The sequence below is a fragment of the Candoia aspera genome, chromosome 4 (genome assembly GCF_035149785.1).
Source record: "Candoia aspera isolate rCanAsp1 chromosome 4, rCanAsp1.hap2, whole genome shotgun sequence".
Classification (NCBI taxonomy): domain Eukaryota; kingdom Metazoa; phylum Chordata; class Lepidosauria; order Squamata; family Boidae; genus Candoia; species Candoia aspera.
This window is the reverse complement of record NC_086156.1, coordinates 830,139-855,951: the sequence shown is the minus strand read 5'-3', so window position 1 is coordinate 855,951 and position 25,813 is coordinate 830,139. Positions and strand designations below refer to the sequence as shown.

General features: G+C 59.1%; 2 protein-coding genes across 2 annotated transcripts in view; one reads left to right on the top strand and one right to left on the bottom strand.

The window, feature by feature from the left end:
* The window catches only part of LOC134496121 (SCO-spondin-like), an 80,807-nt gene extending 72,431 nt beyond the window's left edge, over window positions 1-8,376 (bottom strand). The window contains exons 1-15 of the mRNA XM_063301875.1: window positions 8,279-8,376; window positions 7,540-7,713; window positions 6,619-6,701; window positions 6,319-6,369; window positions 5,939-6,109; window positions 5,609-5,751; window positions 5,068-5,544; window positions 4,636-4,861; window positions 4,302-4,460; window positions 3,621-3,703; window positions 2,403-2,531; window positions 2,085-2,235; window positions 1,041-1,281; window positions 570-708; window positions 197-323 (exon numbers count right to left, since the gene is read on the bottom strand). Coding sequence (XP_063157945.1) covers window positions 197-323; window positions 570-708; window positions 1,041-1,281; window positions 2,085-2,235; window positions 2,403-2,531; window positions 3,621-3,703; window positions 4,302-4,460; window positions 4,636-4,861; window positions 5,068-5,544; window positions 5,609-5,751; window positions 5,939-6,109; window positions 6,319-6,369; window positions 6,619-6,701; window positions 7,540-7,713; window positions 8,279-8,376 — 2,452 coding nt within the window. The remainder of the gene's footprint in view (window positions 1-196; window positions 324-569; window positions 709-1,040; window positions 1,282-2,084; window positions 2,236-2,402; window positions 2,532-3,620; window positions 3,704-4,301; window positions 4,461-4,635; window positions 4,862-5,067; window positions 5,545-5,608; window positions 5,752-5,938; window positions 6,110-6,318; window positions 6,370-6,618; window positions 6,702-7,539; window positions 7,714-8,278) is intronic.
* A 7,600-nt stretch (window positions 8,377-15,976) lies between these two features.
* On the top strand, window positions 15,977-24,103 carry ZNF467 (zinc finger protein 467). The gene is made up of 6 exons (XM_063301874.1): window positions 15,977-15,990; window positions 16,418-17,351; window positions 19,951-20,062; window positions 20,464-20,562; window positions 20,927-21,025; window positions 21,615-24,103. The coding sequence occupies exons 1-6, from the start codon at window positions 15,977-15,979 to the stop codon at window positions 23,504-23,506; spliced, it is 3,150 nt and encodes a 1,049-aa protein (XP_063157944.1). The 3' UTR covers window positions 23,507-24,103.
* Window positions 24,104-25,813: the final 1,710 nt, after the last annotated feature.

Sequence of the window (25,813 nt, the reverse complement as noted above, 5' to 3'; positions counted from 1 at the left end):
GGTCCGCCCAAATCCAGCCTTCTTCAAATCAACACTGACGTGGCTTCCAGACCCTCCCGAGAAGGGCACCCTGCTCCCAGTCCGGAGCCAGCTCATCTCCCTGCCAGGAGGGGAGGGAGCTGGACCCCAGTCCATCTGGAGGACCGGGGTGCTCTTCCTACCCACCAGCAGTAGCTGCGCAGACCCGCCGTCTCACCTGTGAAGGACAGCCGGGCCGAGGTCCTCTGCACGGTGACGGTCACAGCCCGGAGGCAGCCGACAGCCCCCTGGTTCCCACATGGCTCATTCTCTGCGCCAATCTGAATCTTCCCGTCCACAAAATCCTGTGAGAATAAAACCATGGCCAGTTTGGGATGGGCCTTCCGACAGTGGCTGCCACCCCTGCTTGTTAAGGTGGTTTAGCAACTGGGGAGAGAGACCATCAGGATAGGGATCCTGCATCGCCCTCCGACAGTGCGCCAAGCAGCAACCTTTCACACAACACGATTTTCCAGAGCAGTGGAGGGCCGCTCTCCTCATATGCCTTGGGCCAGACGATCAAGCCCCCCCACCCCCCGCCTGTCCCTCACCTGCACCAGGATATACTGGCAGGCTCCATGGAAGGAGTAGCGCTTGCCGTCAAAAGTCAGGTAATGCAGGTGACCATGGAGGACGCACTCCCCGGCGCATGGATCCCGGGAGCAGACCCACTGCCCCCCTCGGCACGTGCTGCGGGAGCAAGACAACACGTCTGTGTGAGCGGGGGGGGGTCTTCAGTGGGAGCCCTCACCTTTGCCAAGCCAAGCCACCCTCTCACCCCATCAGCTGGAATTCAAATATTCCATGGGTTTGCCCACCACTACTTCGCTTTGGGTTGGCTCCCCCCAGGTGTGGTCAAAAAAGTCAAGATGGTGCCCACAACAGTGCAATTGAGCTCTGTCTGTTTTCTATGTGCCCCTCCTAAACTCCTGTATCTCACCCATCCCACCTTGAACCACACGGCATCGCCCTCTTTGGCGACCCGAGGCGGGTCTCAGGGGGACTTTGTCCTGCTGGCTCACCACTGATTGCAGCGCTGGCGCAGGGTCTCTCCCGGGCGGAACTTCTGCCGTCGGTGGAAGCAGGGGCACCGGCTCTCCGGGATGCAGGACCCCTCCTCCAGGTAGAGTCCTGGGGCGCATTCGCAGCCGCTCACACACTCCTGCCGGCAGTGGTCTCCTGCCGCCATACCCACTGCCGTGCAACTGGCCGGGCACGAGGACACGCAGTCCGTGTAGCGCTGCCCCCGGCCACACGGCTTCTCTGTGGGGAGGGAGCAAGCAGGCTCAGGGACCAGTCGGCCTTTCAGGGGAGAAATCCAGAGCAGGCAGGAAGGCGGACGTCAGCCCCTTCCCCAGCTCGGCCGGGAAGCACCTTTCAAGCCCAAAGCAGGGCCTGCTCGCCCACCGACACGAGAGACACCAAGGCTTTGCCGGACCGAACTCAGGCCCAGCTTCCTCGGATGCAGCCCTCACAGGGGCTCTTTGGGGATTCTGAGTGAAGCACTTTAAAAATACTTGTGCAGTATCTTTTTTGCAATTCTTTCTGAGAATTGCAAGAACCCAGAGAACCCAATGAAGAGGGGGGATTCCGGCGCACGTTCTGCCCCCGGCCCCCTCCGCCCACCGGCTGGAAAAGTCCATGGCAGCCAAGGTTCGCCTGCCCTGGGGAAATGCCTTTGTGCGGGAGGCTTAATGGAAAGGAGACGCACCCTTCCTCGGGGGTCCTAGTCAGGAAGCAGACTCAAAGTTTAAGGTTCTCGGCACTGCAGCTTGAAGTTGCCCGACCTGCTAAATCCGAGTTCCAAAATCTTTGCCAGAGTCTTTAACAAACACGTGGCTTTGGGCCCTGGAGTGGACGTAGCCCTACAGTCCAGACAAGGGTGGGTCTCTCCCCTGGGCCTGGCTGGGGGGGCATGAGCCAATCTGGCTCTTCAGGCGAGGAAGGAAAGGTCCGGCGAAGGGGCTGAGGCTGACTCCTTGCGATCACACCATTTCCCTTGGAAATGTCTAGCAAAGGGTTCAGAGACCCAGGCCCACCCCACCCCCTGGCACTCTGCCCCTCACCACAGAACCCAGGGCTTCTCCAGTTGAGGAAGATGCTCCGCTGGGCACACTCGCGGGCGTAGCTGGCAAAGGTCTCACAGGCGTCTCCTGGCCCTGCCCGTCGGCTGCAGAGCAGGTACCTGCAGGTGTCGTAGAAACTGTGGGGGTCCACCTGCCATGGGCAAGGGAGGAGCAAAGCCTCAGCGGGTATGGGGGGCGGGCGGCCTGCATCCAGGCTCCCCTTCAAGTGGATGGGGTGAGGAGGGGGAAGACAGCTTGTCAGGGAGAGAGGGGTGTGTGTGTGCGCATGTGTGTGCATATGCACGCCTGGCTCCTGACCTGTATGTGGCACTCGCTGAAAGGCCTGGAGAACAACTTCTGACACGTGGCTGTAGCTGCCTCCTGAACTGCAGGGTCTTGCACAGCGTTGCAGCTGTGCGGTTCCTCCGCAGCATCCGTGCACGGACTCTGAGGCAAGCAAAGGAAGAAAGTGAGCAAAATGCAGCCCTGCCACCCCCCCGCCCCTCAGCCCACCAGGCAGACCACCCCCCACACGTCAGCAGGAGAACCGCTGGGCCCAGAAGAGGTATGGATGGATGGATGGATGTATTAAATTTCTCTGCCACCCATCTCGTGCACGACGACTCTGGGTGGCTTACAAATAATAGTAATGGGTATCCCGGGCAGCCTCCTGCAACAATCACGGCATCTGGCTGAGCGAGATGGCTGCCTCTTGGGAGGTGTATCTGATTGCCCAGCATCGCTTTCTCTCAAATGCAAGTTTGGGGGGTGTTTCTGGATACGGAAACCGGAGGACCCCCATTTCCCTGGACAAGGCAGGCCAGCGACTACACGGATCCAAGGGAGGGCACTGCAGGCAGGTTAGGGGGCAGCCCCTCAGGAGCAGCTGCAGTGAGCCGGACCACGAAAAGGACCCGGAAGGAGCAGTGGATCTGACTTGTTTTGCCACACAGGATCAGCCTGTGGGAAACACCTGATCTGTCCCTGAAGATCGCCAGGAAACCCATCCCTTCGTCCCGCCAGCATCAGAGATGCTCGATGGGATCGTAGGAAAGGCGCCACTAAGTGGCTGCATGTCTGAAGAGAGTTTAGCTGCTACGTCTTAGCTGACGGTTTAAATTCTATTTCATTATTTCACTGTGCTTCTACCGTCTGTTGGTAGAAATTAGAAAAACAAAGACCCTACTAAAGAAGGTAAATGCAGAGGCCCACTCCAGAGGTGCCCCCACCCTGAGCAAAAGATGCTCCCAGGCGCAGAGAGACCACACAGAAGCTCTGGCAAGCCAGGGGCCCTCTGGAAGCCATCAGAGCTTCAGGGATCTACAGCAGCCTGGCTGCCAAATTCTCCTTTGTTATTTGACCTGCACGTGGAGAGACCTTCCCAATCTCCCCATTGGGTACTTCTGGCTGGACCGGGACGCAGAACCTGTCCCTTCCTTCAGTGGACGCAGGCAGACACAAGGTCCTCGGGAACTGGTGCAGCCCTCTGGAGATCTTGTCGCCCCCCCTCCGCCCCCAGCCCTGACTGGTACCTACCAACCCGGCCTCTGGAATGCGCCAAGAATTGCCAAAGCTGGCTGCCAGTGTGACCACGTCCCCTCCCACGCGTTGGAAGTCATCTGTGAGCACAGAAGGGAGAGGCTGCGGGGATGATCCAAGAATACGCCCAGAAACCACAAAGAGGAGAGGTGTGGAGCCCCCCCAGATCCCCCTGGCTCCGCATGGAGCTTTCCCTCTCAGAAAGGTGAAACTGGGGCGTGGAGATGGGGAGGCCGCCGAGAGCCAGTGCCTGCAGGGGTGGGAAGGGGGGCTTCCGGTTTCCTGCAGGCACCTTGAGCGCCTGAGGACCCTTGGGAAGCACCCTGCAAGTGCCCACCGCCCCATAATTCCGGGACCTGCTGCTGGGAAGCGGGGGAGCAGCATCCCCGGGCAAATAGGGAGGGGCTCGGTTGGGGATCCCTCAGGGCCTTCCCCCACCAATGCCCCGATTCGCCCCCTTGTCAAAGGTTGGCCTGCATGGGGGATGGTGGGAGCATCCACGCTTCCTGGCAGGACCCCGCAGAAGGGCTTCCAGTGGACATCTCCCCGAAGCAGCCCCCAGACCCTCCTTCCATTTCCTCAGTGAAAGAGGAAGGGGGGGGTTGCATTTGAATGAGGAGCCCTACTGGATTGGGGACGGCAGGACGGAGGCAAGGTGGCCGCTCATGGCTGAATTACCTGCAGGGTCGTCACTGTAGACGCCGCACAGCCCCCGGGTGGTGCCCTGCAGTGCTGTCCCCACGGTGACATAGACTGTGCTGTGCCCATCAAACTTGACCCGGACCCCCAGGCCACTCTCCACGAAGAGGAAGTCCCCCAGCCACCAAATGCTGATCCCTGGAGGAGGGGAGCCGAGGGGGCAAGGGAGAGAAAAGCTGCGGACCCCCCATGCTGCAGCCAGCCTGGCCCCCAGGCCCTGGCAGAAGGGTGTGCAAGGACCCTGCAGGGGACCCCCTGCTTCTTCGCTCTGAATCCCTTCGCAAAATCCCCTCCCCGAACCCCCCCCCCTCACCCTTTCGCAAGAGCGGCTCCCTCTCCGGCACCGGGGCACCGTTCACCGAGACGTTGTGGCCGCGAGCCGCCACCAGGTCGAGTCCAAAGAGCATGCGGAGGGCCTGCCGGGCAAGAAGGGCCGTGAGGTGGGGCCTTGGCCCGCCCCGCTCCCCTGCGCAGCCCACCCAGGCCGGGGCATCACGTTGCGGGCCTCCAACCCGTTCCCGTTCCTCCAGACGTCTCTCCTGTGGGGAGGCACTCCGTACACGCCCAGAAGCACGACGGTCTGCATTCCAGACGCGGGTCTTGGCCCCAGGACCGTTCCAGGAGCGAGCGCCGCCAGGGCTTCTCCCCGCCGTCTTGCACAGAATGCAGACTTTGCGGGGGGGGGGCGGGTTGTCTGGAGCCCCGGCCGCAGCCCCTCCCTCTCGGCAGCGCCCAGACCCCTTACCCGTTGGCACCGGCCAGGCAGGCAGCCCCCGCTGCCGGAGGAGGAGACGTAGACGGCCCAGGTGCCGTCGGAAGCGGCGGCCAGGGCGTAGGTGCAGTTCCCGCCGAAGCGGAAGTGTCTGCCGTCGAAGGTGCGGTAGTGGAGGCCGGCCCAGGTGAGGCAGGTGGCGAAAGGGGGCCGGTGGTGCCTCTGTCGGGCCAGGAGCGCCGAGGGGGCAGGCCGCCGGAGCAGGGGGGGCCCAGGCGGGCCGTCTAGGGAGAAAGCGGCTATTAGCGGGGCCGCGCCTGGGCTGCGCTTCCGGGCGCCGGGAAGGCTGGGCGCCTGGGCAGGGGCTGCAAAGCCCCTTCTGCCCCGCGATCCCGGGAGCCGCCCTGCGCTGCGAACATATGCGGCCGTGCGCACGTTGCGCCTGCCTAGGGCTCCGGAAAGCGACCGTGCCTTTCCGGGGATCACCCTGCAGCTGTGGAGGGCCAGGGACTGAAGGGGTGCCGGGAGAAGGTCTGATCTGAGGCAGCTGCCGAGGGGGCGATCCCGCCGTTGCCTGGACTTTCTGAGACCCGGGAAGGATTGTTCCTGCTGCTGGTGTCTCTGAACAGAACGCTAGAGTCGGCGGGCCCTTGGAGATCGTCCAGTCCAACGCCTGCTCAGGCAGGATCTCTAAACTTTTCAAAGAGGGATGGGCCCCTGCTTGAAGACCCCCGTGAACGTGTCATTTAAGGACAGTCTCCGGCCGGAGAATTCTCTTGCTGCTCCCGACCCGGCTCCCTGCGCCGATGCCGCAGGCTTATGTGAGACCCATCTCGCCCGTGGGTCCTTTGCTCCCCCAACCTGGGTCTGAAAAGGACAAGCGGGGGGGCCCAGCGCGACTCACCTCTCAGGGGCTGCTGGGAACAGCTGAGGCAGAGCCCGGAGGAGGCATTTCGCCAGCTGTGCCCCCACAGGAGGCCACAGCACTCGGCCATGCTGAACAGTGAGCGGTTCTGCAGCCCAGGGACATCCTGGCACTGCCAGGCGGAGAAGCAGGGACCCATCGACTCCTCCCCTGGAAGAGGCCAAGGGAACGAAGCGGATCCCGGGGTGAGGGGGGGATGGGTCCTCTTGTTGCTCAGCGGCCCTCGCATGCCCGGGCACGCTTGCACAGCTCAGCAGGGACGGTGTCTGGCTGACCTCGCAAAGGTGGGCGGGGACCAAGCCAGGCTGTCCACACAGGGGAGTCTTCAGGAAATGCCAGGGTGATAGGCAAACACCTACCTCTCAAAGCAGGGATGCCGCCTTCCCTTAACGGGGCAAACCCATCACCCGCTGTGGAATTACCCGAATCAGGGCAGCTGAAGAGGGCACGTGGCAGGGCAGGGGAACCAGGCACTGTTGTTAAATCGCAAGGTCTCTATGCCAGCCCTGCTCTCTCAGCCTGGACATTGGGGCTCTACTGCGGGCACTGGGAGGGAGGACCCCTCCCCGACAAAAGAGCAAGGATGCCCCTCCTCGGGACACGTCCAGGGAAACAGGAGAAAGGGCCACCCCACCCCGGCTGGAGGGAGGTCTCCTCACCCTCAGAGCAGTGCGGCCCGCTCCAGCCTTCGCAGCACGTGCGCACTGTCCGGTTCCAGGCCAGGGGCCGGGTGTCTTCAGGCCTGCAGGGAGGACAGAGGAACAGATGGGGAGGAGGCCGGCGGGCGCACGTCCACTGAGTTCCAAAACCATGTTGCTGCGCAGGTGTAACAGACCGTGTAACTGTCTCTCTTTGTGCATTCGTTAGTTTCATATGCTTTGGCAGACCCAGCTTGGAACTGGGGTTGGACTAGATGATCTCTGCAGTCCCTTCCAACTCTACATTTCTGTGAAATTCCAGCTTCCCTCCAGGAGCTCAAGGTGAACTAAGGAGCACTTGCAGCTCCTATTTATCCCCACAATAGCCCTGCGAGGTAGGTTAGGCTGAGGGATAATGCCCAACCCAAAGACGTTAATCTGGGCTTTAACCATTAGCCCCAGGGGCGCTCATACCTCCTCCCTGGCCCTCGTCTCAGGCTGCACCCCCAGAACACTGGAAGAAGAGGGGGTCCTCATGAGCAAACCCCTCAGAATTAGGGTCTGGTTCTCTTGTTTGCAAAGCGGGGGGGGGGCAGAGGAGCTGCTCTTCCAGGAATTTGAGCCACCCCCCTGCCAGCATCAAGCCAGTCTGAAGCCCCCTTACCCATCACCCGGCCTGGGCTCTCCAGCCACAGCTCTAGGCCCAGGGAGGCGGGCTGGCTCTTTTGCTTGGCAGGACCAGCTAGGCTGACCCTGGGAGGCAATTCGATTGTGAACCTTTGTGCCACCTTTGAGGTCACTGAAGTCCTTTGAGATCACTGAAAGGCCATGCCCACCCCCTCCCATGGGCTGCTCCAGCCTCATGCATCCAGTAAAGGCAGCCCAGGATTTTGCCCACCGCCCTCCCTCTACCATCCTGCCACCTCCTCTCTAGCAACTCACTTGTAGATGTAGCACAGGGATCCCCCTGGGCCAGAGACTCGACGTGTCTGGTCCGGGTCGAGACGCCAGCCAGCCATGGTATACTGGTAGACATCCAAGCAGGGCACCACCTCCTCCTGCCGCAGGCTCACCACCTCCTCGTCCAACACCTGGACCACCCTCTCGCACCACCGCCTGCCAGAGGGAGGAAGGCAACCCTGGGTGATGCACTGGGGGAGGGGCTGTGGCAGTGGGCTGTCCAAGGAAACCCCTTTTTTCCTTCCATATTGCTCCACTAAGCAGAAGCCTCCTGTTCCTGAACTCATGAGCACCTAGCAACCTTGTAAAAATCACCAAATGAACCTGAGCTTGGTTAATTGGAAGGGAGACCACCAGAAAATTCCAAGTTGTAGTCTACACTGGGAAGTCCTTTTTGTTTTAAGGTCCTAGAAGAAGACAAGGGAACCCCACTTCAGTGTTGCAGCCAAGAAGGAGCAGGGCTCCCCTCCTGGGATGCTTCACCTTTACTGCTGCTGCCCCTGCATCGCATTTTCAGGGAGCACACCCCAGGGCTGGCTCACCGGTGCTTGCCTGCCAATCCTTGGTGTAATTATTGACTGATTTGTAGCCGTGGTTCTTTTGCCCCACCCTGCCCAGAGAGATTCTATGGGACTCCCCGCCATCCATTTCTCCCTTAGACCACATGGGCAACTCTAGCTGTTCCTAGAGAGCCCAGCTGGAGCTGGGCATCGATCCTTACCCGTCATCCAATGCCAGCGTCTGCCAGAGGGAGAGCCATGCCAGGATGCCCAGCAGTTCCCTGGGACGAGGTGCGCCTGGAAGGGCTGCTTGCCACATCTTTGAGGTCAGGAGGGAATCCCAAGGGTGGGATTCAAGGCAGCCAGCTGGTCCCTGAGAAAGGCAAGTGTTCAGAAGGACTGGTCAAGCCGCGGGCAGAGAAGCTGCCACTGGAGCGGCCAAGGGATGAGGAGAGCCAAGCCACGCCACCACCAACGCAACAGGTGGTGCCAGGCCCTTTTCCTCTGCGAGAGGGGGAATGGGTTTGGAAGGAGTTTGGATTGAAGACGCAGGTCACGGGGGCTCTGTGAAATGTGGTGGGATTCATATGTTTGCAGTGGGGGGGGTTGCAACTGAGCGATTTTGAAATTGAATGGAATTGCTTTTCAATGAAAGTTAGAGGTGCAAAGTCATAGATAAAAAGGAGGGATGGGTGGATGGACAGACAGACAGACACTAAGCAGCACACAGACATCCACCTGGCATTTAGGCAACTTTGGGGCAATCTGAGCGGACTCACACCAGGGACAGAAATGATGCAGCATTTCAAAGCGGCATCAGAAACCCCTCGCCCTTTATGAACACAGCCAAGAGGTTTCACATGTTCTTCTCCTTCTGCAGGCGACGATCGTTTTGCACAAGCTCTTAGATGTTGCAGGCACTCTCAGAGATGTTCTAGCACGAAGAAATCTCCCCACTGTCCCCGCAGATCTCCGGGGATCTAGAGGCCGAGGGCAGCCATCCTTCAGGCTGGAAGAAGCCCATTGGGGTGCGGGATGACTTCCTCCACCTGGGCTGTCTTTACTGGATGCACGAGGCTGGGGGGGCCCATGGGAGGGGGTGGGCATGGCCCTTCAGTGACCTCAAAGGATGGCTACAGGGGTGGCTCTTTTAGGGGCACAGGGCTGGGGACCATCGGGGCCTGCTTCGGTGTGGCACACCCTGCATTTGGCAGCAGGCACAGACTGCTTTTCTGAGCATGGACAGAAGGCCTTGGCACCGAAGGAGCCCAGGAGGCTTAATGGGAGGGCTGAGTTCCTGCCAGCTCCTCTTTAGATAGAGAAACCAGCCACTGGAGGCTGCATGTGGGCACCAACTGGGAGGCTGCCCCAGGAGCCAACCTGCCAGCTCAAAGCTCGCGCTGTCACCTGAAGGGCAGGTCAGCTCCTTCCAGGTGGCAGACAGGAAGGTCCTCCCTGGAGCCAGCGGATCCCCTGAGCTGAGCAGTCTCCCTCCGCCCCACCGTACTGAAGTCCAGCAAGAGGGGAGCCAGGCGCCTCTTCAAAGATTTCCCTGGCTGCATGCCTGGAAGGGCGACCAAAGCAGAGCTCCCTTCTTCGCCTTTGGGGAGCCCCTACCTTCTGGGTCCTGCCTACCTGATGCTCCAGCTGGCGGGAGGACGCTCTGCGCTCTGCCCGTGGCCAGGAGGCCAGAACCACAAGAGGAGGAGGAGGAGGAAGAGAACAAGCAGCAGCAGCAGCCGCCGCCACCAACTCCTCCGGATGGGAGGATTTATATCCTGCAGGATTAGCCAGCTTTGGAAGCACCTGGGGGATCTCCGATTGGAGGGCTCCCCCCCCCACAAAAGCAGCCTGAGGGATTTGTTTGGCCTCCGCCCCCTCCTCCTCCCCGTCCCGCGGGCCCGGAGCTCACCCCAGCTCCCCCTGCAACAGCAAGGCTATACAAACAAGGACTTCGCTAATCAGTTAATGAGTTTTAAAATGTTTTATGTAATATTCATCAACGGTTTTATTTTGTGCTAAGCTTTTAGATTGCATCTGCGCTTCGCTCTTTGGGGCTTCTGGCTGCCCTGAACGTTCCCTTGCCCCTTTGGTGCCACTCCCCAAAGTCCTGCTTGTCTCAGTGACGGGCTTTCTCCCCATCTTCTGCACACTGCCGGGCCCTTTGACCTTTGTGCCAGGGGCTCTCTGGCCAACCCTTGTTTTGTAAACAGGAAAAGGGCCACTCATCCAGCATCTTAGCAGAGCAGATCCCAGTGGGAGCGGGTTCAGGACCCCCAGCTGTTGCCCCAGTGCTAGGGCATTAAAGGGACTGGGCAGGGTCCATCCTTGGCCAAGAGCCTGACCACCTTGCATGTGGCACCACTCTTAAGAGGCACGTGTGAGCGAAAGCGGTTCTGGACTGGACCATGGTGCTGGGCCTTCTGCCTTGGTCTTTGTTAATGGTTTTCCTACTAACAGATTAAGGTGCTATTGTCTGTAATCATTTTGGTGGGTGCAGAGGTTGAATTCAACTGCCCCCTTTTCGAATGTTAATTATTGCACCTGGGGGGAGGAACCTGCCCGGACTTGTTTCAGTTCCTTTTTCTCTTCTGTGCTGGCATGTAGCAAGCTAGGTTGCTCTCAATGAGAGCCACATCCTTTAAATATGTTTTGCTTTCGTTTTGCTTTCTGTAAATAAATTAGTTTTATAGATATGCCTGATATGTGTGACTTTTCTGATCTCTCCTGGGCCAAAGGCTTTCCCAGCAATCTGCCAACAGTCTTGCTCCCTCCTCAGGCTGCTGGTTGTCCCCACAGGGATCCGTCCTGGTGAGCCACTCTGGCTGAGGAGCGGGTTCAGGAGCCCCCAGTCACTGCCCTGGGGCTGAGGGCATCAAAGGCACCAGGCCACCTTCATGGCAGTGACCCACTGGGAGCCAGATCCTGCACACCCCTCGCCTATTCTGTGGACAAAACCATCTGTGCTGGGGGCTGTCCCAATACCTCTTGGCAGCATTATCTATGGTCACCTGGCCCACCTTGGCTGACCCCAGAAAATTCAGCAGGGTCAGACTTCGCTGGTACCCAGTGGAAAGCCACCTGCAAGTCCTAAGGCTGCAGGCTAGACTGTGTTGCTGCCGGGAAAATTAAGGCACTCGGAGTCTAGGTGGAAAAACCCCATCCTACCTGATCCGATTCTTAACTCTGGCTACGTGGAGGAGCCCTTCCTTCTGCCTGTCCTGAATTTCTCATCCTTGTGAGAATGGAAGAAAAATGTTTCTCGCACCACGCATGCCATCCGTCCCTTTCCTAAAGATCCCAACGTGCCTGTTAGCTGAATTCCGCCCCCCCTCCCCCCGTCCACAAAGGCCTTTCCTGACCGGGCCTCCCTATCCCCAAGAACCCCCTGCAGTCTTTGCTCCTGTTCTCAGTTGTCCGCTCTTCATTTTCCAGAGGACCCTGAGAGTGTGAGGGAAGGACGTCACCTTTGCCACACAAATGACATGAATTACGCAATTTGCATGATTGCGTGACATCATCTTAGCTTCGAATGGATGGCTACAGGTACTTTTCTTAGGCTAAAGAAATGCTGTGTGAAACCAGGTGAGTCTTGGGGGTAAGAGATGCACAGCCTCCAGGGCAGTGTTTCTCAACCTTAGCAATTTTAAGATAAGTGGACTTCAACCCCCAGAATTCCCCAGCCAATCATGCTGGCTGGGGAATTCTGGGAGCTGAAGTCCACATATCTTAAAGTTGCTAAGGTTGAGAAATGCTGCTCCAGGGGCTTCTGAATCCCTTGAAAGCCTTTTAAAGAAACCAAAAGATCAGCTCACTTGCCTCCAAGACACGAGCTGCTGATCTCACACTATTTGCAATTAATTAATTACATAACTACAGTGTCTAGTGCAAAAATTATGCTCCCCTGGGAACAGAAGATGCCTTAAATTGGCTAGATTCAAACACGATGCCAAGCCATGGCTTGCCCTAAGATGATTTATGGGATAAGTATAAAGGAATTTAGAACTGACTTTGAGGATAAGGAAGGAATGGACAAGCTGTGTGTGTGGGGGGACTTTCAGAAGAATTATACGGGCTTGAGAAAATGGAACTCAGGCTAACACCAGCTTGGTTTTGTTTGGGATAAGAAGAAGCAGAGAAAAACTCAAACAGGATTTCAAGATTCTGTTCTTCTACCCTGCAACTATAAAGGCCATTCCTGGAATACCTGCTGAACCTGTTCCTTGACCTGGCCTACCTCAAAGGGCTGACATTAAGCCCTTCATTCCAAGCCAGAAGCCAAGGCTGGCTTCACCCAATGTGATAGATCCCGCTCCCCAAGGCTGAGCGGAATCTGTGAACCAGTCCCTCTGCAGGGTGAATGGCCCTGAGGTGGGGGGGACAGTTTATAAGGCTCTTTTCTGGCACATCTGGAGATGCTGACCATATCTCTAGGACCGTCTGCATATGCACAGGAGCTCTGCCTGCCTACCCTTTTCTGCCACTTTCTGAACTGAAATGGGCCAAGAGGGACGAGAACCCAGGGCAGGGAGGGACGGAAGGGCAAAGGATGAAAGCTGCTGCCTCCCCGCTCCCGGCAGGTCAAGGAGGCCTGCCTGCCCGTAACTAGGATCTGCCCCTGCGGGATCCTGATCGGTGGAGCGGCATCCCCTTTGTCCCTAGGGGCGGCTCCCCCCTCCTGGGGCTGCAGACGGACCTGGGCTTAGCCTGCCTTCCTGGACTCCGCTTATCCCTGCCAAGAATTCCACGCCCCGGCAGGAAGGCGGCTGCCGTCCTGTCCAAGCTCGGCAGGTCATCTGACGCCTATCACTCTCTGACGCAGGTTTCCCAAGAGAGTCCGAAAGCCTAACACTGGACTCTGGGCTCTGAAAGAGCACAAGGCCAGCCCCCCTCCCCAGGTTTGCTGCCATGGGTCCCCCCCCCCCCCCGCTTTTTCCCAGGGGCCCTCCTCAGCACAACCCAGTCCTCAACCAGGCAGCTTTGACAGCAGCTGGGTCTTCAGGGCATCATCGGAAAAAGTCCAGATCCCAAACCAATCATTGCATTTAATTTCCACTTTGCTTTGCTGAAGCATTTTGTTGATTTTTTCCTGCACAAAAACCCATGGCAACAGTAGAACCTGAACTCAGATAACCCAGTTCCAGTACAGTTCTGAAGCTACTGGACAAATGGACTCTTAGTGCTCTAAAGAAGCTTTGTATATATTAGAGACTGATTGATTGATTGATTGATTGATTAGGGGCCATCAAGTTGTTTTTGACTCCTAGCGACCACACAGATAGATTTTTCTCCATGTTGATCTATCCCTAACCTGGACTTTCAAGTGTCCCAACAGTGCACTCATCGCCTCTGTAACTGAGTCCACCCACCTTGCTATGGGTGTTCCTCTTCTTCGCTTCCCTCCCACCTTTCCCAGCATCAGAGCCTTCTCCGGAGAGCTGGGTCTTCGCCTGATGTGTCCGAAGCAGGATAATCTCAGCCTGGTCCTTTGTGCCTCGAGTGGGTTGATTTGTTTGATGATCCATTGGTTTGTTTTCTTGGCCGTCCATGGTCTTCTCAGGAGTCTTCTGCAACACCAAAGTTCAGAGGCATCAATACTCTTCCTATCCTGCTTATATTAGACAGTAGTTCAAATAATTATGGGGCAAGCCAAGAATAAATCTTGCCAGACTACTCTTACACTGTTTTCTGAGCAGGTAGTTTCCTTAATAGATATTGGGAATGCTGTAGACATAATACACCTTTACTGCAGCAGGGCATCTGACAAAGTACCCCGTGATGTGCTGATTAGCAAGCTGGTTAAAAATAAGCTGGATGGCCCAACAATTAAGTGGACAAAGAGCTGGGTCAGAAATCACACTGAAAAGGTGCTCATCTTTTTCCTCAACAACTTAGCTATCAACAAAGGAACTGTAAGAATCAGACCTAATGCTCTACTCTTCAATGTTTTTATTTATTTTTGGTATTGTTTTATTTTTATTAACTACTTGGATGAAGAGGTAGGGGGAAAGTTTATGAAATGTGATCAAGGTATCTCCCCTGCCAGGTAGGTAAGGCTTGAGAAGTGGGCTGAATATGAACGAATTAACAGAGACAAATGCAAACTTTTCCCCTAAGGAAGCAAATATTAAACACATAGGCGCAGCAGAGACCTGGCTGGTAATTCTGTTCCAAGAATTTTTTGCAGCTATTGGTTGCAGTTTGATTACAAACCGAACATAGGCCAAAAAAGTATCATAGCTGCAAAAAAAGCAAATGCCATTTTAGGCTGCATCAGCAAAAGCACACTTTCCCGATCATGGGGGGTTATCATTCCCCTTCAGTCTGACTCCACCTTGAGTCCTGCATCCACTTCTGGATACAAAACTGAAAGAGGCTGAGAAAGACTCTGAGAATGACCCGGAGACCAAATATTAAGAGCTGTGAAAAGAGAATGAGGATGCAGTGTATGTTTAGCCCAGTGAAAAGACCAGGAATAGGATGGCAATTTTCAAAGATCTGAGATTTTATATGAAAAGTGGTTAAAACCTGTTTCCTCTCATTCCAGATTGTGGGTCATGGAATAACAGCTTTAAGATTTACAGGAAGGCAGATTCTGATGACGTTAGATGTAACTTCCTAATGGCAGAGCCAATGACCCCGAGAAGCGGGGGTCTCCCCTTCCCTGAGGGAGCCATCGGTCAGGAATGCTTCACTTTGAGCAGGGCTGGACTCAATGGCCTTTGCAACTTTATGACTGAAACCACGTGAGCCTCCTAAGCAGGAAGCAATTAAGACAAGAAGCTACCACTTAACATTGCAGGGGATCCGTGCTAAATTTACTTTCCGAGTCATGGTTATAGAAACCTCTTGGCTCTGGGGGAGAAAGTGGTTGTGCAATACAGCATGATATGGAAGAGTTCAGGCAACCAGTGAAAACGCCACCAAATCGTCGGTGTTAAGGTCTCCATTACAGAACTCGTTATTAAAAGTTTTGTAACTATTGCTTATCCTATCCACCGCTCACCACCCAACTGGTTACTTCCCTGCAGGGTCCACATTGTACAGAGCGCAGCTGGGAGCTTGTCTGAATCCTGATTTCTGTCCCGTCCCGAGACATTGGCTTATTTAGGATTTCACTCCATGGCTACCATTGATTCCTGTTTCCTAGTTCCTGTTCCTTTATTCAGAGAAGTGCCTTGGTAACGTTCTAAAAAACATGAATCAATAGACGAACGTGTCTTGCACAGTAAAGATTAGCTTTCAGTTCAGGTTAGAAAAAGTCTGAATGCGAATGTGGATTCATTTGTCAGAAAGTGCCGAGTGCCAGGAATTGATCTAGGATGTCTCTTCGTCCTGGGCCAAGGGAGTAAAGACCCTTGCCATCCACAGCAGGCACAGCAGAACATCAGAAGAGATCGGGAGCCACACTGACCGCCAGCTTGTGAGAAAAGGCAGCCTGCAGCATGTGGGACAGCAGCCGATGGAGACTGCTTGGGCCTTTTAGGAACTGGCTTGGCTTTATCCTGCCTTTCATTAATATTGACTGGAGATTAATAATGTAACTATTAGGTAAGTATTGATCATGTTGGCTGTTCCATTTTTTAGTCTGTGATTTTAAAATACTGTAAGCCATTCTGGGAAAAGGTGGCATATGCATTTTTAAAAAAGTTTTAGACCAGATTGCTGTAAAGGAGATTTTGCTGAATCGCTGCCTGGTGCCCCAGTGTGTCAGCCTTCCTTTCCAAGTCGATCTTGGAACAGGCTTTTTCAGCTGGGTTTTCAGAGCCCTGCCCCCTTGACCGGCACTGGCAGGACAGGAGGTGCCCCTTCCCAAAAGGCTGCCCGTGGTTAAAGGGTGGAATGGACCATGCCAGGGCCTTTCTTTGGGGCAAGGCTGGTCAGCAACAGGGCCTGCCTGCCTGCTCTGGCAATCGGGGATGATGCAGGGCTGGTGAGCGGGTGACATGGGCCATCTCAGGTGCAGGGCTGTCCACAGGGTGCAGTAAAAGATGTCAAGGCTGGGACATCTGTGTGTGCCACGTGTCTCACACCTGCAAGAGGTGGCGTTTCAATTGCACCATTGCAGGAACCACCTTGAGGCTTTTGAGCGTGTGCTGCAGACACCCGTGCAGCACTGGTTGGGAAGTGGGTGCAAGCATCAGAGCAGGGCTGTGTACCACATCCCTGGCCCGTTGGCCCTGTGAGGTAGGCCAGCTCAAGAAACAACAGCAGCAGGGAGGCCCTTTATTATTCTGGAGTAGAACAACAGACACCGGAAAGCCTCTCAGCGCCTCTCTCTGCCCCACTGCTTACAACAAACGAAACCGGGGTGAGGTCTTCCCAGCTTCTTTCTCACACCTTGCCCCCTCCCTCCACAGCCCTCTGCAGCCCTTCACGTCCCAAGGGGGAGGGAGGGAGCTGTGCCCCCGTGGGGGGGGACTTTCCACGAAGGCGAACCCAGGAAGGGCAGGCCGCAGCAGCTCAGAGGGCAGCAGGTACCCAGCTCAACAGCGCAAAGCCACCCATCGCAGGAAGAAGCCCCAGCCGGGAAGCCCAAACGCGCCCCTCCCGGCAGGTCCTTGGCCTGGCTCTGCCTCTCCCTCTCCCTCTGCCGGGACCGCTCCCTGCCCGTTCTTGGCCAGGTTTTCCGGGGGGGGGGGTCCTGGCCTCCTTCCTGCGGCTGGTCGAGAGGGTCACCCGGCTGGCTGCCTTGCCACAAGGGCAGGACTCGACCTCAGCGTCTCCCGGTTTCCAGCCGGGTGCCCCCCCCCCGCTGCAGCGCACGGGCTCCCTCCTCAAGGCCCCGGTGGCTCCCGAGCTGGGGGGCCGCAGCCCCAAACGTGGGAGGGCCGCGGGTTCGGGTCCGCCTCTGCGGGGGCCAGCGATGACGAGATCGCGCGTTGGCCTCGCCGAGCCGTGGACGCGCCCTCCGGCCCCAGGCCGGGACCACCGCGAGGACACCCCGGCTTGCGGGGGGCCCTTTCGGGCCGCTCCGGCCTCGCGGGCTGCCGCGCCCCGCCCCCGCGCCCCGCCCCCGCCCGGCGCCTGCTGGGAGCTGTAGTCCCGGCCTCCCTGCGCGGCGGAGCGTCTGGCCGGAGCGACCGGGCGGCGCGCGGGGCTCCGAGCCAGGCGGCCCTCCCGGCGAGCGAGGCGCGGCGCGGCGGGGCGGGGCAGGCGGGCGGCGGCGCGCCCGGCCCGCGGACCCGATCCTGCCCCGCGGCGGCGCGCCCGGGCGCGTGGCTGCCCGCGCCCCCCCGCCCCGCTCCCCCAGCGGTGGGGCAGGCCGGGGCGCCTCTCCCGCGCCCGCGGATGGTAAGGCGGGGCGCGCGCGGCCCGGGGGGAGCGGGGCGGCGGCGCCCGGGACAAAGACGCCGCGGGGCCCCGGCCGCCCCGGCGCGCGGCCCCTCCCTCGGGCGCTCGGCCTGCGGGTCGGGGCGCCGCCGGGGCCGACCCGGCTGCGCGCCCCCGCTCCGCCCGACCAGGAGCCTTCGGCCGCGGGAGCGAGCGAGCGAGGCGGCCGGGCCTGGCCAGCCTTGGATGGGGGACCACCAGGAGTCCCAGCGCGCTGCTGCGCGAGGGGGAGTTCCAGGAGCCTGGCCGAGGACGCCGGCGGCCGGCCCCTCGGCTGGGAAGGCCGCGCGGGAGAGCTGACCTTTCCCCGTCACGTGGGCGCCCGGCCCGAGGGGCGGCCCGGCCTGCCAGCCCGGCGGGAGGAGGGGGCTCCCCCGAGGCTCTCGGGGCAGGCGCGGGCCCCTTGCAGGGCCCCAGCGCAGCTGGCACAGGGGCCTCCTCCGGCCTGTGGCCAGGAGTGCCCCATCCTCGAAGAGGCCCAGCTGGGCGATCCCCCGGCCAGCTCGCCAGCTGGCGGTGGGCTGCTCTTGGCCGGGAAGCGCTCTGTCCCTGGCCCGGCAAACCCGTCCTGGAGCTGCCCCGTCGAGCAGTCAGTAGTTCGGCCCACTGACTCTGCTGGGCTCAAAGCTGTGTTGGTGGCCCGGCTGCAATGGGGGGAAGGCCCCAGCGGGCCGTGGGGCCTCTCCTCCCCTTCCAGGTGGGTGGAAGGAGGCAGCCCAGAGTGGGGTCTCAGGGCCAGGGCTGCAGTGGCCCCCATTCCTCCTCTCTGACCTCCTTTCAGCTCTGAAGAAGAAGGATCCCAGACAGACCTTCTCTGGCCCTTTGCTTGGCTGGCCACTGCCCCCCCTGAAGGCCTCTTGGTGACCCCAACGGAGTCCCCCCCCCAGAGGACCCAAGCCAGCCTGGGTCTGCTGCCTGGTTCTGGGGAAGGCCTTAGGCCAGGCTTAAGGCAGAGTTGAGAGAGGGGCGCACTTTGTCTATGCCCAGAGGCCTAGCTGGCAATCCAGACCCATCTCTGGGCAGCCCCCCCCCAGGGAGGGCACGGGGGAGAGGAAAGCAGGCAGCCCGGGTGGAGGGGAGGGAAGACAGGCAGGAAGGAAAGGGGGGCAGCAGAGGGGGGGTAGTAGAGGCCATGCAGGAAGAGGTGGGGATAAGGTGGGGGGGATGCAGGAAGTGAGGCTGGGTGTCTGCCCAGGCAGGGGGGACAAAGGGGTGGGCCCTGCCTGGGAGGACCGGCCTGTCTGCTGACCAGCTGGCCGGCCTGGCCTCGCCATTCTGTCCCCTCCTCCGAGCAGAGCCGTGATAAGGAAGACATGATCGGTTGCAGAGGAAGGAAGCGGGAGGGAGCATTGCCAAACCCACCTTGCCTTTTTTCCCCTTTCCTTGCCCGAAGCAGAACAATGTTGATTTTCAAAAGAAAAATAAAAGCAGGAGGAGAGAAAACGAGGGGCCTTTACAAACTGTCGGGCCCGCAGCACTTTGCAGGCCGGTGAACAGATTGCAGTGCAAAATCACGGACCGGCACGCCGGGATCCAAGGGTGCAGGCCGCTCTAGGCCACACAAGCCTCTGCTTTTGCCAGTGTGTGGAAGAGTCACGGGCTCCTGCACCTGGTGCTTCTACTGCTTTTAGAAACCAAAAGTGGATGCTGAATGGGTCTTGGCAAAACCTGGGGCACCTTCAAGATGCCAGCAGAGGCGTGGGTCGATCTGGATGCCCTGGGGTGGACACAGACAGTCTGTGGCAGCAGATGCAGATGAGTGAAGTCTAGAGGGCGGGGTCTCGTGCATTGGGGGGGGCTTCCCAAGCCTTGGGCCGCTGTCGTGTGCGGCCCCTCCCCTCTGCCTGAGCCGGGCCAGGACACTTCTGCTTCTGGAGATCCAGTGGAATCCTGTCCCAACCAGCCCCTTCCTGAACTTCCAGAATGGCATCTGTTTTCTTTACATCCACCACCCTTTGTGCCTCCAAATGCCAGTTTTGGGTGAGGAAGTACAAAAGCTGCTCGGAGGTATCACCTGCCAGCTAGGCTGGCACCATCTGTGCTGGGTATCACCCTGTGCTCGCAGGGTGTCAGAGGCTCTTCCAGGACGCCAAGTCTGACCTCTCCATTCCCCGCTGGGGTGACCCCGCCTGTTCTTCCCACAGAAAATCCCAAGATGGTTTTCCTGGCATCTCCAGTTAAAGGGCTTCAGGCAGCAAGCAATAAAGGCAGAGTCATCCCAGCTGGCAGGGCATGGGGAGTTGCCCACGAGCTGCCTGGGGGAGCCTGCAGGCAATGGGGGGGGGACTGGCCTGGATGGGACGCAGGGATGGGCCAGTAGTGGTAAGGCCGGGTAAGGCAACTTGTCATCCTGCCGGGGTGGGGAGGAAGGAGGGAGGGCCAGAGGGAGGCAGCAGCCCAGCCACAAATGTGGGTCTGCAGAAGGATTGCATCTCAGCCTTTGGGCATCTCCAGGGGGAAGGAGAGCTGATATTAGGAGCAAGACCTGGTTGGGTTGAGGGCTGTTACGCTACAGGTATCCGCAGAATCCTAATTTGCACACGGGCCTCGTTTGTTGCAGGTGCCGGTGCGGTGTGAGGACGCGGCTCTTTATCTTGTCCCCGAGCACTGGCGAGGCTGGGCAGTGCGTGAAAACACCATGCGGGAGAATTATGGGGCTGCGATTGCTCTGGGTAAGAGGGATGGCCTTTTGGACCATGCTGGCCTCGTGGTGGGGGGCAGTCTCTCTCTGCCTTCCCTGAGGATCAGCAGGTAGAGGTCCGTCTGGGAGAGATCTGGTGGGATTGGGGCTCGGGGGGCTGAACCTGGTTAGGGTAGGGAACTGTTGACTGGGTTCACGCATTACACTGAACCACCAGTTATTTAACCAGCCAGGCTGAGTCTGTGCCATGCAGGGCAGCGCCCCCAAAGAACCACAGATAAAACCGGGTAAATGTTACGCCACCACGACTGGTTGACTGCCCTGTGCTGGCCCAGCTGTTTGGGGACACGCTCATCCACCTTCCCAAAGTCTTTGCACTTCCCAGCTGCTCTCCTCTCCGGCTCTTGCCAACCGGGTCCTTCTCCTTTGCAGGCTCCCCGGTCACCAAACCGGAGATCATTCCCCAGGAAGGGGGCCTGTTGCCAGCCAAGGGCCAGGACGCAGGGGACCTGCAGCAGCCGCCTGATGCAGGTCAGAGGACAGGCAGACGCCCTGCAGCAAGCCGCCCAGGTGGCCAAGGCCCCAGAGCGAATGCTGGGGGGTGATGTGATGGGAAGCTGCTGGGGAGGCCAGTGGGGGAAAGGGGGGGCTTTTGAGCTGCCAGCTAGAGGCATAACTCCCCCAGCTGAACGGGGAGGAGACCCCAGAGTGGCACCCACAGAGGGGCCCCTGGGACTTTGCATTATGTACAGCTTGTGGCTGGGTCAGTCTGTTTCTGGCGGGGAGTCCCAGAAGTCATTTTATTTCCGTGCTGCCTGGGGGAAGCATGGTAGATGCCAGGAAACTTTGGAAGCATCCGGCATGGAGCACCGCCCTCTTCTTTCTGGCCCTCCAGGCGCTGAGCAGGCTGTCAAGGGTGAGCAGCAGCTACAGGCAGCAGCGGCCAGGCCTGATGGGCCAGTAGAGCCAAAAGACCCGGCCAGGAGCTGTCCAGGTAAGGCAGCTGAGCAGGAGTCAGACATGGGAGCACAGGACCCACAACAGTGCACGGGGGGGTCAGCCCGGTCCTGGCTTGTCTGGTCGGCTTCTAGGTCCTGTTTAAGAGTGCCTCTGAGTTTACGCAGAGTGCATGTATCTCACCTCTGTGGTTCTGGAAGAGCTGGCTCCTGGCCTCTTCCTTCTGCACACCCCTCTTCTGTTGCCCAACCTGGCCACAAATGGCTGGAGGAGGCCCCCCATGCCCCCCAAACCTCTGGGGCAGAAATTGCGACTTCTGGAAGTTGCTGAAATGTGATTCGCAACCACCCTGAATGCCAGGGGCCTCTGGATGTGCTTATTTGCTGGAGCTGCTCCTGCCCAGAGGGGGTGCCTCTTTGTTTTGTCCACCAACCACCCCCTGTGAGGTAGGCCTGCTGAGCCACAGACCGGCCCAAAGTCACCCAGGGAGTTTCTGGGGGTGGGGCAGCCTTAACCCTGAGTCCACCCCCCAGTCCGCTCAGCCAAAGGGATCTACTTGTGGAGCTGACTTCACTTGCCTTGGGGCCCTCTGACCTCGCCTTCCTCCCTTAAACCCCGTCCCACAGGTGAGTGGCTCATCCGGACAGTGAAAGTGGAGGCAGAGGACTACTCAGAGTGGCCGGCTGGACTGAGCACGGAGGCACTGCTCTCGGGGCTGCCCCTGGCGAGTGCCTGCAAGTCGGAGGGCAGGATCCTGGGCCCGGAGTGCCAGGACGGGGGCAGCCTGGGCGAGCTGTCCGGCCTGGCCCTGCAGCAGTGGCAGATGCTGAGCCAGGACAAGCCGCTGGGCTGTCCCCGCTGCGAGCGTCCGGCCGCCCCACTCGGAGGCAGCCTCGGGGACCCCCGGCCGCGCCCCTTTGCCTGCCTCCAGTGCGGCAAGGCCTTCGGGAAGAAGGCCCACCTGACACGGCATGCCCGCGTCCACACCGGGGAGCGCCCCTTCGCCTGCACCCACTGCGGCCGCCGCTTCTCCCAGAAGATCCACCTGGGCTCGCACGAGCGGGTGCACACTGGGGAGCGCCCCTTCCCTTGCGACCGCTGCCCCAAGAGCTTCCGCAAGAAGACGCACCTGGTGCGCCACCAGCTCACCCACACGGGAGAGCGGCCCCATGCCTGCTCGCTCTGTGCCCGCAGCTTCGTACACCGCCGGCACCTGCTGCGGCACCAGCGCCTGCACGAGGAGGAGGGGGCGGCCCCCCCTGGGGACCATTTTGAACAGGGGCAAGCCACCCCCCCTTGCGAGAACGGCCTGGAGCTCGGGCAAGTCATGGGCCTCAGTGGGGGCTTCCCACAGTCTGGAGAGGTGCTGGCCACTTCCGCTCTGCTGGGGCAGGCCTGCAGGGTTCAGGGGCACCGGGGACAGGCCGCCATTCCGTACGGGGCTGGGATGGAGCTGGGGAAGTCCCCCGCCTCCTGTGCAGGGCACATGGAGCCTGACCAGGGCCCCCTTCTCTTTAAGGCTGAGCCGGGGCTGGGTGGGGCCCCGGGCACAGACCGTGCCCTGGAGAGGGACGACCGGCCCCTGGGGGAAGCCCTTCCGGAGCCAGGAGGCTGCGGAGCCCTCTGCGGGGCGGAGGCGGCAGAGGGTACACCCTGCCTGGAACAGGTGGGCAAGGCCGAATCTGAGGAGGTTGCTGGCGCTGGCCAGCAGCCAGAAGAGAAGCCCTTCCTGTGCTCCGACTGTGGGAAGGCATTTGCCTGGAGGAAGAACCTGGCCTCCCACCAGCGGCTCCATGCGGAGGGGGGGCGGCCCTTCTCCTGCGCCGAGTGCGGCCGAGGCTTCAGCGACAAGCGTCACCTGACGGCGCACCTGCGCGGCCACATGGGGCTGCTGCCATACGCGTGCCCCCACTGCGAACGAAGCTTTGCGCATCGGGCTGGCCTGGCTGCCCACCAGTGCGGGGGCCACACAGGGCAGCGCCCCTTCGCCTGCAGCGAGTGTGGCCGCTGCTTTGCCCACAAGCGGCATTTGCAGAGACACTGGCGAAACCAGCACTCAGCGGAACGCCCCTACTCCTGTGCCCAGTGCGGGCGCACATTCAGCACCCGGGCCAGCTTGCTGGCACACATCAAATCTCACGCCGGCCAGCGCCCATTTGCCTGTCCCCTGTGTGGGCGGGCCTTCAGCCGGAAATCGCACCTGGCCCGCCACGAGGCTGTGCACACGGGGCTGCGCCCCCACGCCTGCACTCAGTGTCCCCGGCGCTTCAGCTCGAAGACCAACCTGGTGCGGCATCAGGCCGTGCACACGGGGCTGCGCCCGTATATCTGCACCCACTGCGCCCGCAGTTTCAGCCGCAAGACCCACCTTTTGCGCCACGAGCGCACCCACACCAGCACTCCCCTGCCCAGCACCACCGGTTGGGTGACTGCCTTGCCGCAGAGTTCTCTGCTCCTGCCGCCTGAGCAGCGCCCGCCTCTCCTCTTGCCCATGGCCCTGGAGTCCCCCTGGCCATGAGGAAACCCAGACACTCCCCTTGTGCTGTGGGCAGCAGTTGGCTTAGGGGACCCTCGTCCCTCCGAGCAAAGCCCGGCCCACCGCAGGACCCCCTCAACGGCCTGAATAAAATGCAAGTTCAGCAAGCTGAACGTTACACATTTGCATCGTTCCTGTAATTTCCCAAGTTTTGACCTTTGAAAGATGAAAATGAGATGACCTATATGACACATAATTTATTCCTGATTGCCAGTTACTGAAGACCTGGCTCTTCCTGTGGCTTTTAAGGTTTCTAAGCTGTGGCCAACATGCCCCGGTCCCACTTACCACTGCCATAAGGACCGGTGGCTTTGGTCTGTGGAGGACGGAGATCTGGCGGTGGCTGGGAAGTGGGCTCGCTCAGAGCCCGAGAATCCCTGGGTCCGGGTGTCCTGCCTGGAGATGGGCTTCTCTTGGCAAGATGCCCCGGTGCCACGTGGTTGCTTCAGTTTTAAGTAATGACAGAAAAGCTGTTTCTGGAAAAGAGTAGAGAAATCATTTTAGTAGCATCATAAGGCAAATATAAATTACATTTTGTAATCCTTTCTCTGATGTAAACAATAAAGAAATTGAATTCTGCCCCTTGTCCTAATTTTTTCCAGAGTGAAAGATAGGCTTGGAAGATTGCTTGTGCCTCCAGGTCATGTTTTTAAAGCAGTAAAAACATACTATGGGCCTTCTTGCCATTGCTAAACACTTTCAACTTTTTAGAATACTTCAGAAAAAATAGTTGGGGAAACATTAAGATATAAATTCCCCAACTGGCATGCTTCCAATCCATTATCTCTGTGTGTTTCATCCAGCAAATAAGCACATCACGTTGCTGCTGACTAGTCGTCCTTCCTTTGCACCGTTGGAGCACGAACGCCGAGAATGCCAATAGAGAATCTCTGCAACTAGGGGCTGAACGGTGGAGTCCTTGGTGCCCCCTGAGCTTGGCGGTTGGCTTGCAGACGTTTCATGACCCGGCTAGGCCACATCTTCAGTGTGAGGGAGGGTGGCGTTTGCTGCCTGTTTACATACAGTCGCTCGCCCTGCCAGTGTTGGTGGGGGTGTGGATTTCGCCTGGGTAGTTCCCTGATGTGGGTATTGTTTGCTTGATTGTCCAGTAAACAATCAGGCAGAAAGCAACACTCTAATCGAGGAACCACTGGCACTGATGATGTGACCTAGTTGGGTGACGAGACGTCTTGCAAGCAAACAACCAAGCTCGGAGAGCGCCAAGGACTGCACATGTCTAAAATTGGCAGGAGGTGAGGCCAGATGCAGATGCTGAACACTGGTTTTGAATTAAGCTCTGGAGGGGTGGGTGTGTTGGGCTTAAGGTATGAACCCAGCCTTTGCAGCTGGTTGTCAGCCATAAGAGTTGGTGTAAACCTGGCCCCCAGGACTCGTTTGACAAATCTGGGTTAGACAAATCCTGGCTTGGCACGGAGGACGACCTGCCATGCTTTGAAAAGAAATTTAAGAGGCAAGGAGGGGGCCGCCCTCTTGCAAGCAGGCCAAGTCTTCGGAGCAGAGCAGCTGTTTGGAGCCTGTTCTGCTTGTGGCTTCCCTCCCACCCTCCCAAGCAAGAGTCGGTCCAGCAGGGCGGCCGGGCGATAGAAAGGACTGATTCCCTTGGCCCCAGCTCTTTCTGGAAGAACTGCGTGTTTTCCGGGAAACGTCCGGGTCGGAAGGGCAGCCAGTTCGGTTCCGGAGCTGCTGTCGTCCACGGCTTCTCTGCTGTCCCCTTGGAAGTCCCGGGAAGAACAAGACGCGAGAGCTGTCCCTTTTTAAATCTAGCAGGAAAAACCAGGAACGCTCCTCCTCGGCTGTTCTACAGCGGCAAGTCAATCGGCGAGGATTTTCTGCGTTCCTGTTCAAAGATGCTCTAAAGGGCCGTGAAGAGCCCCCCCCCCCGACATTTACGCTTCCCACCCGCGGCCCTCCAGTAGCTGGACTGCAGTTCCTATCATCCCCGCCGGCGGGGCCAGGTTCGTTGCGGGCCGGAAGAGCCGCGGCCGAACAGGTGTCCCTGCCCTGCCTGGCGAGGCATCCGGGCGCCGGGAGAGCCCGCGGGCGCCTGGCTGGTGGGGCTGCAGCAAAGCCGGCGCCGCTGGGGGAAAGCTTCCCCCCCACTACCGGCCTTTGCACGCCTGCGGCGCCCAGCTCGGCATCCGGGCGTTTCCTTGCTCCCTGAGCCCCCTCGCTTGGGCCACCGGGCCGCAAGAGGCAACGCCGGCGGCACTTGGCCGGGCCTTTGCCCAGTTGCGCTGCCCCTTTAACGGTGTCCGGGCCGGGCGGCGC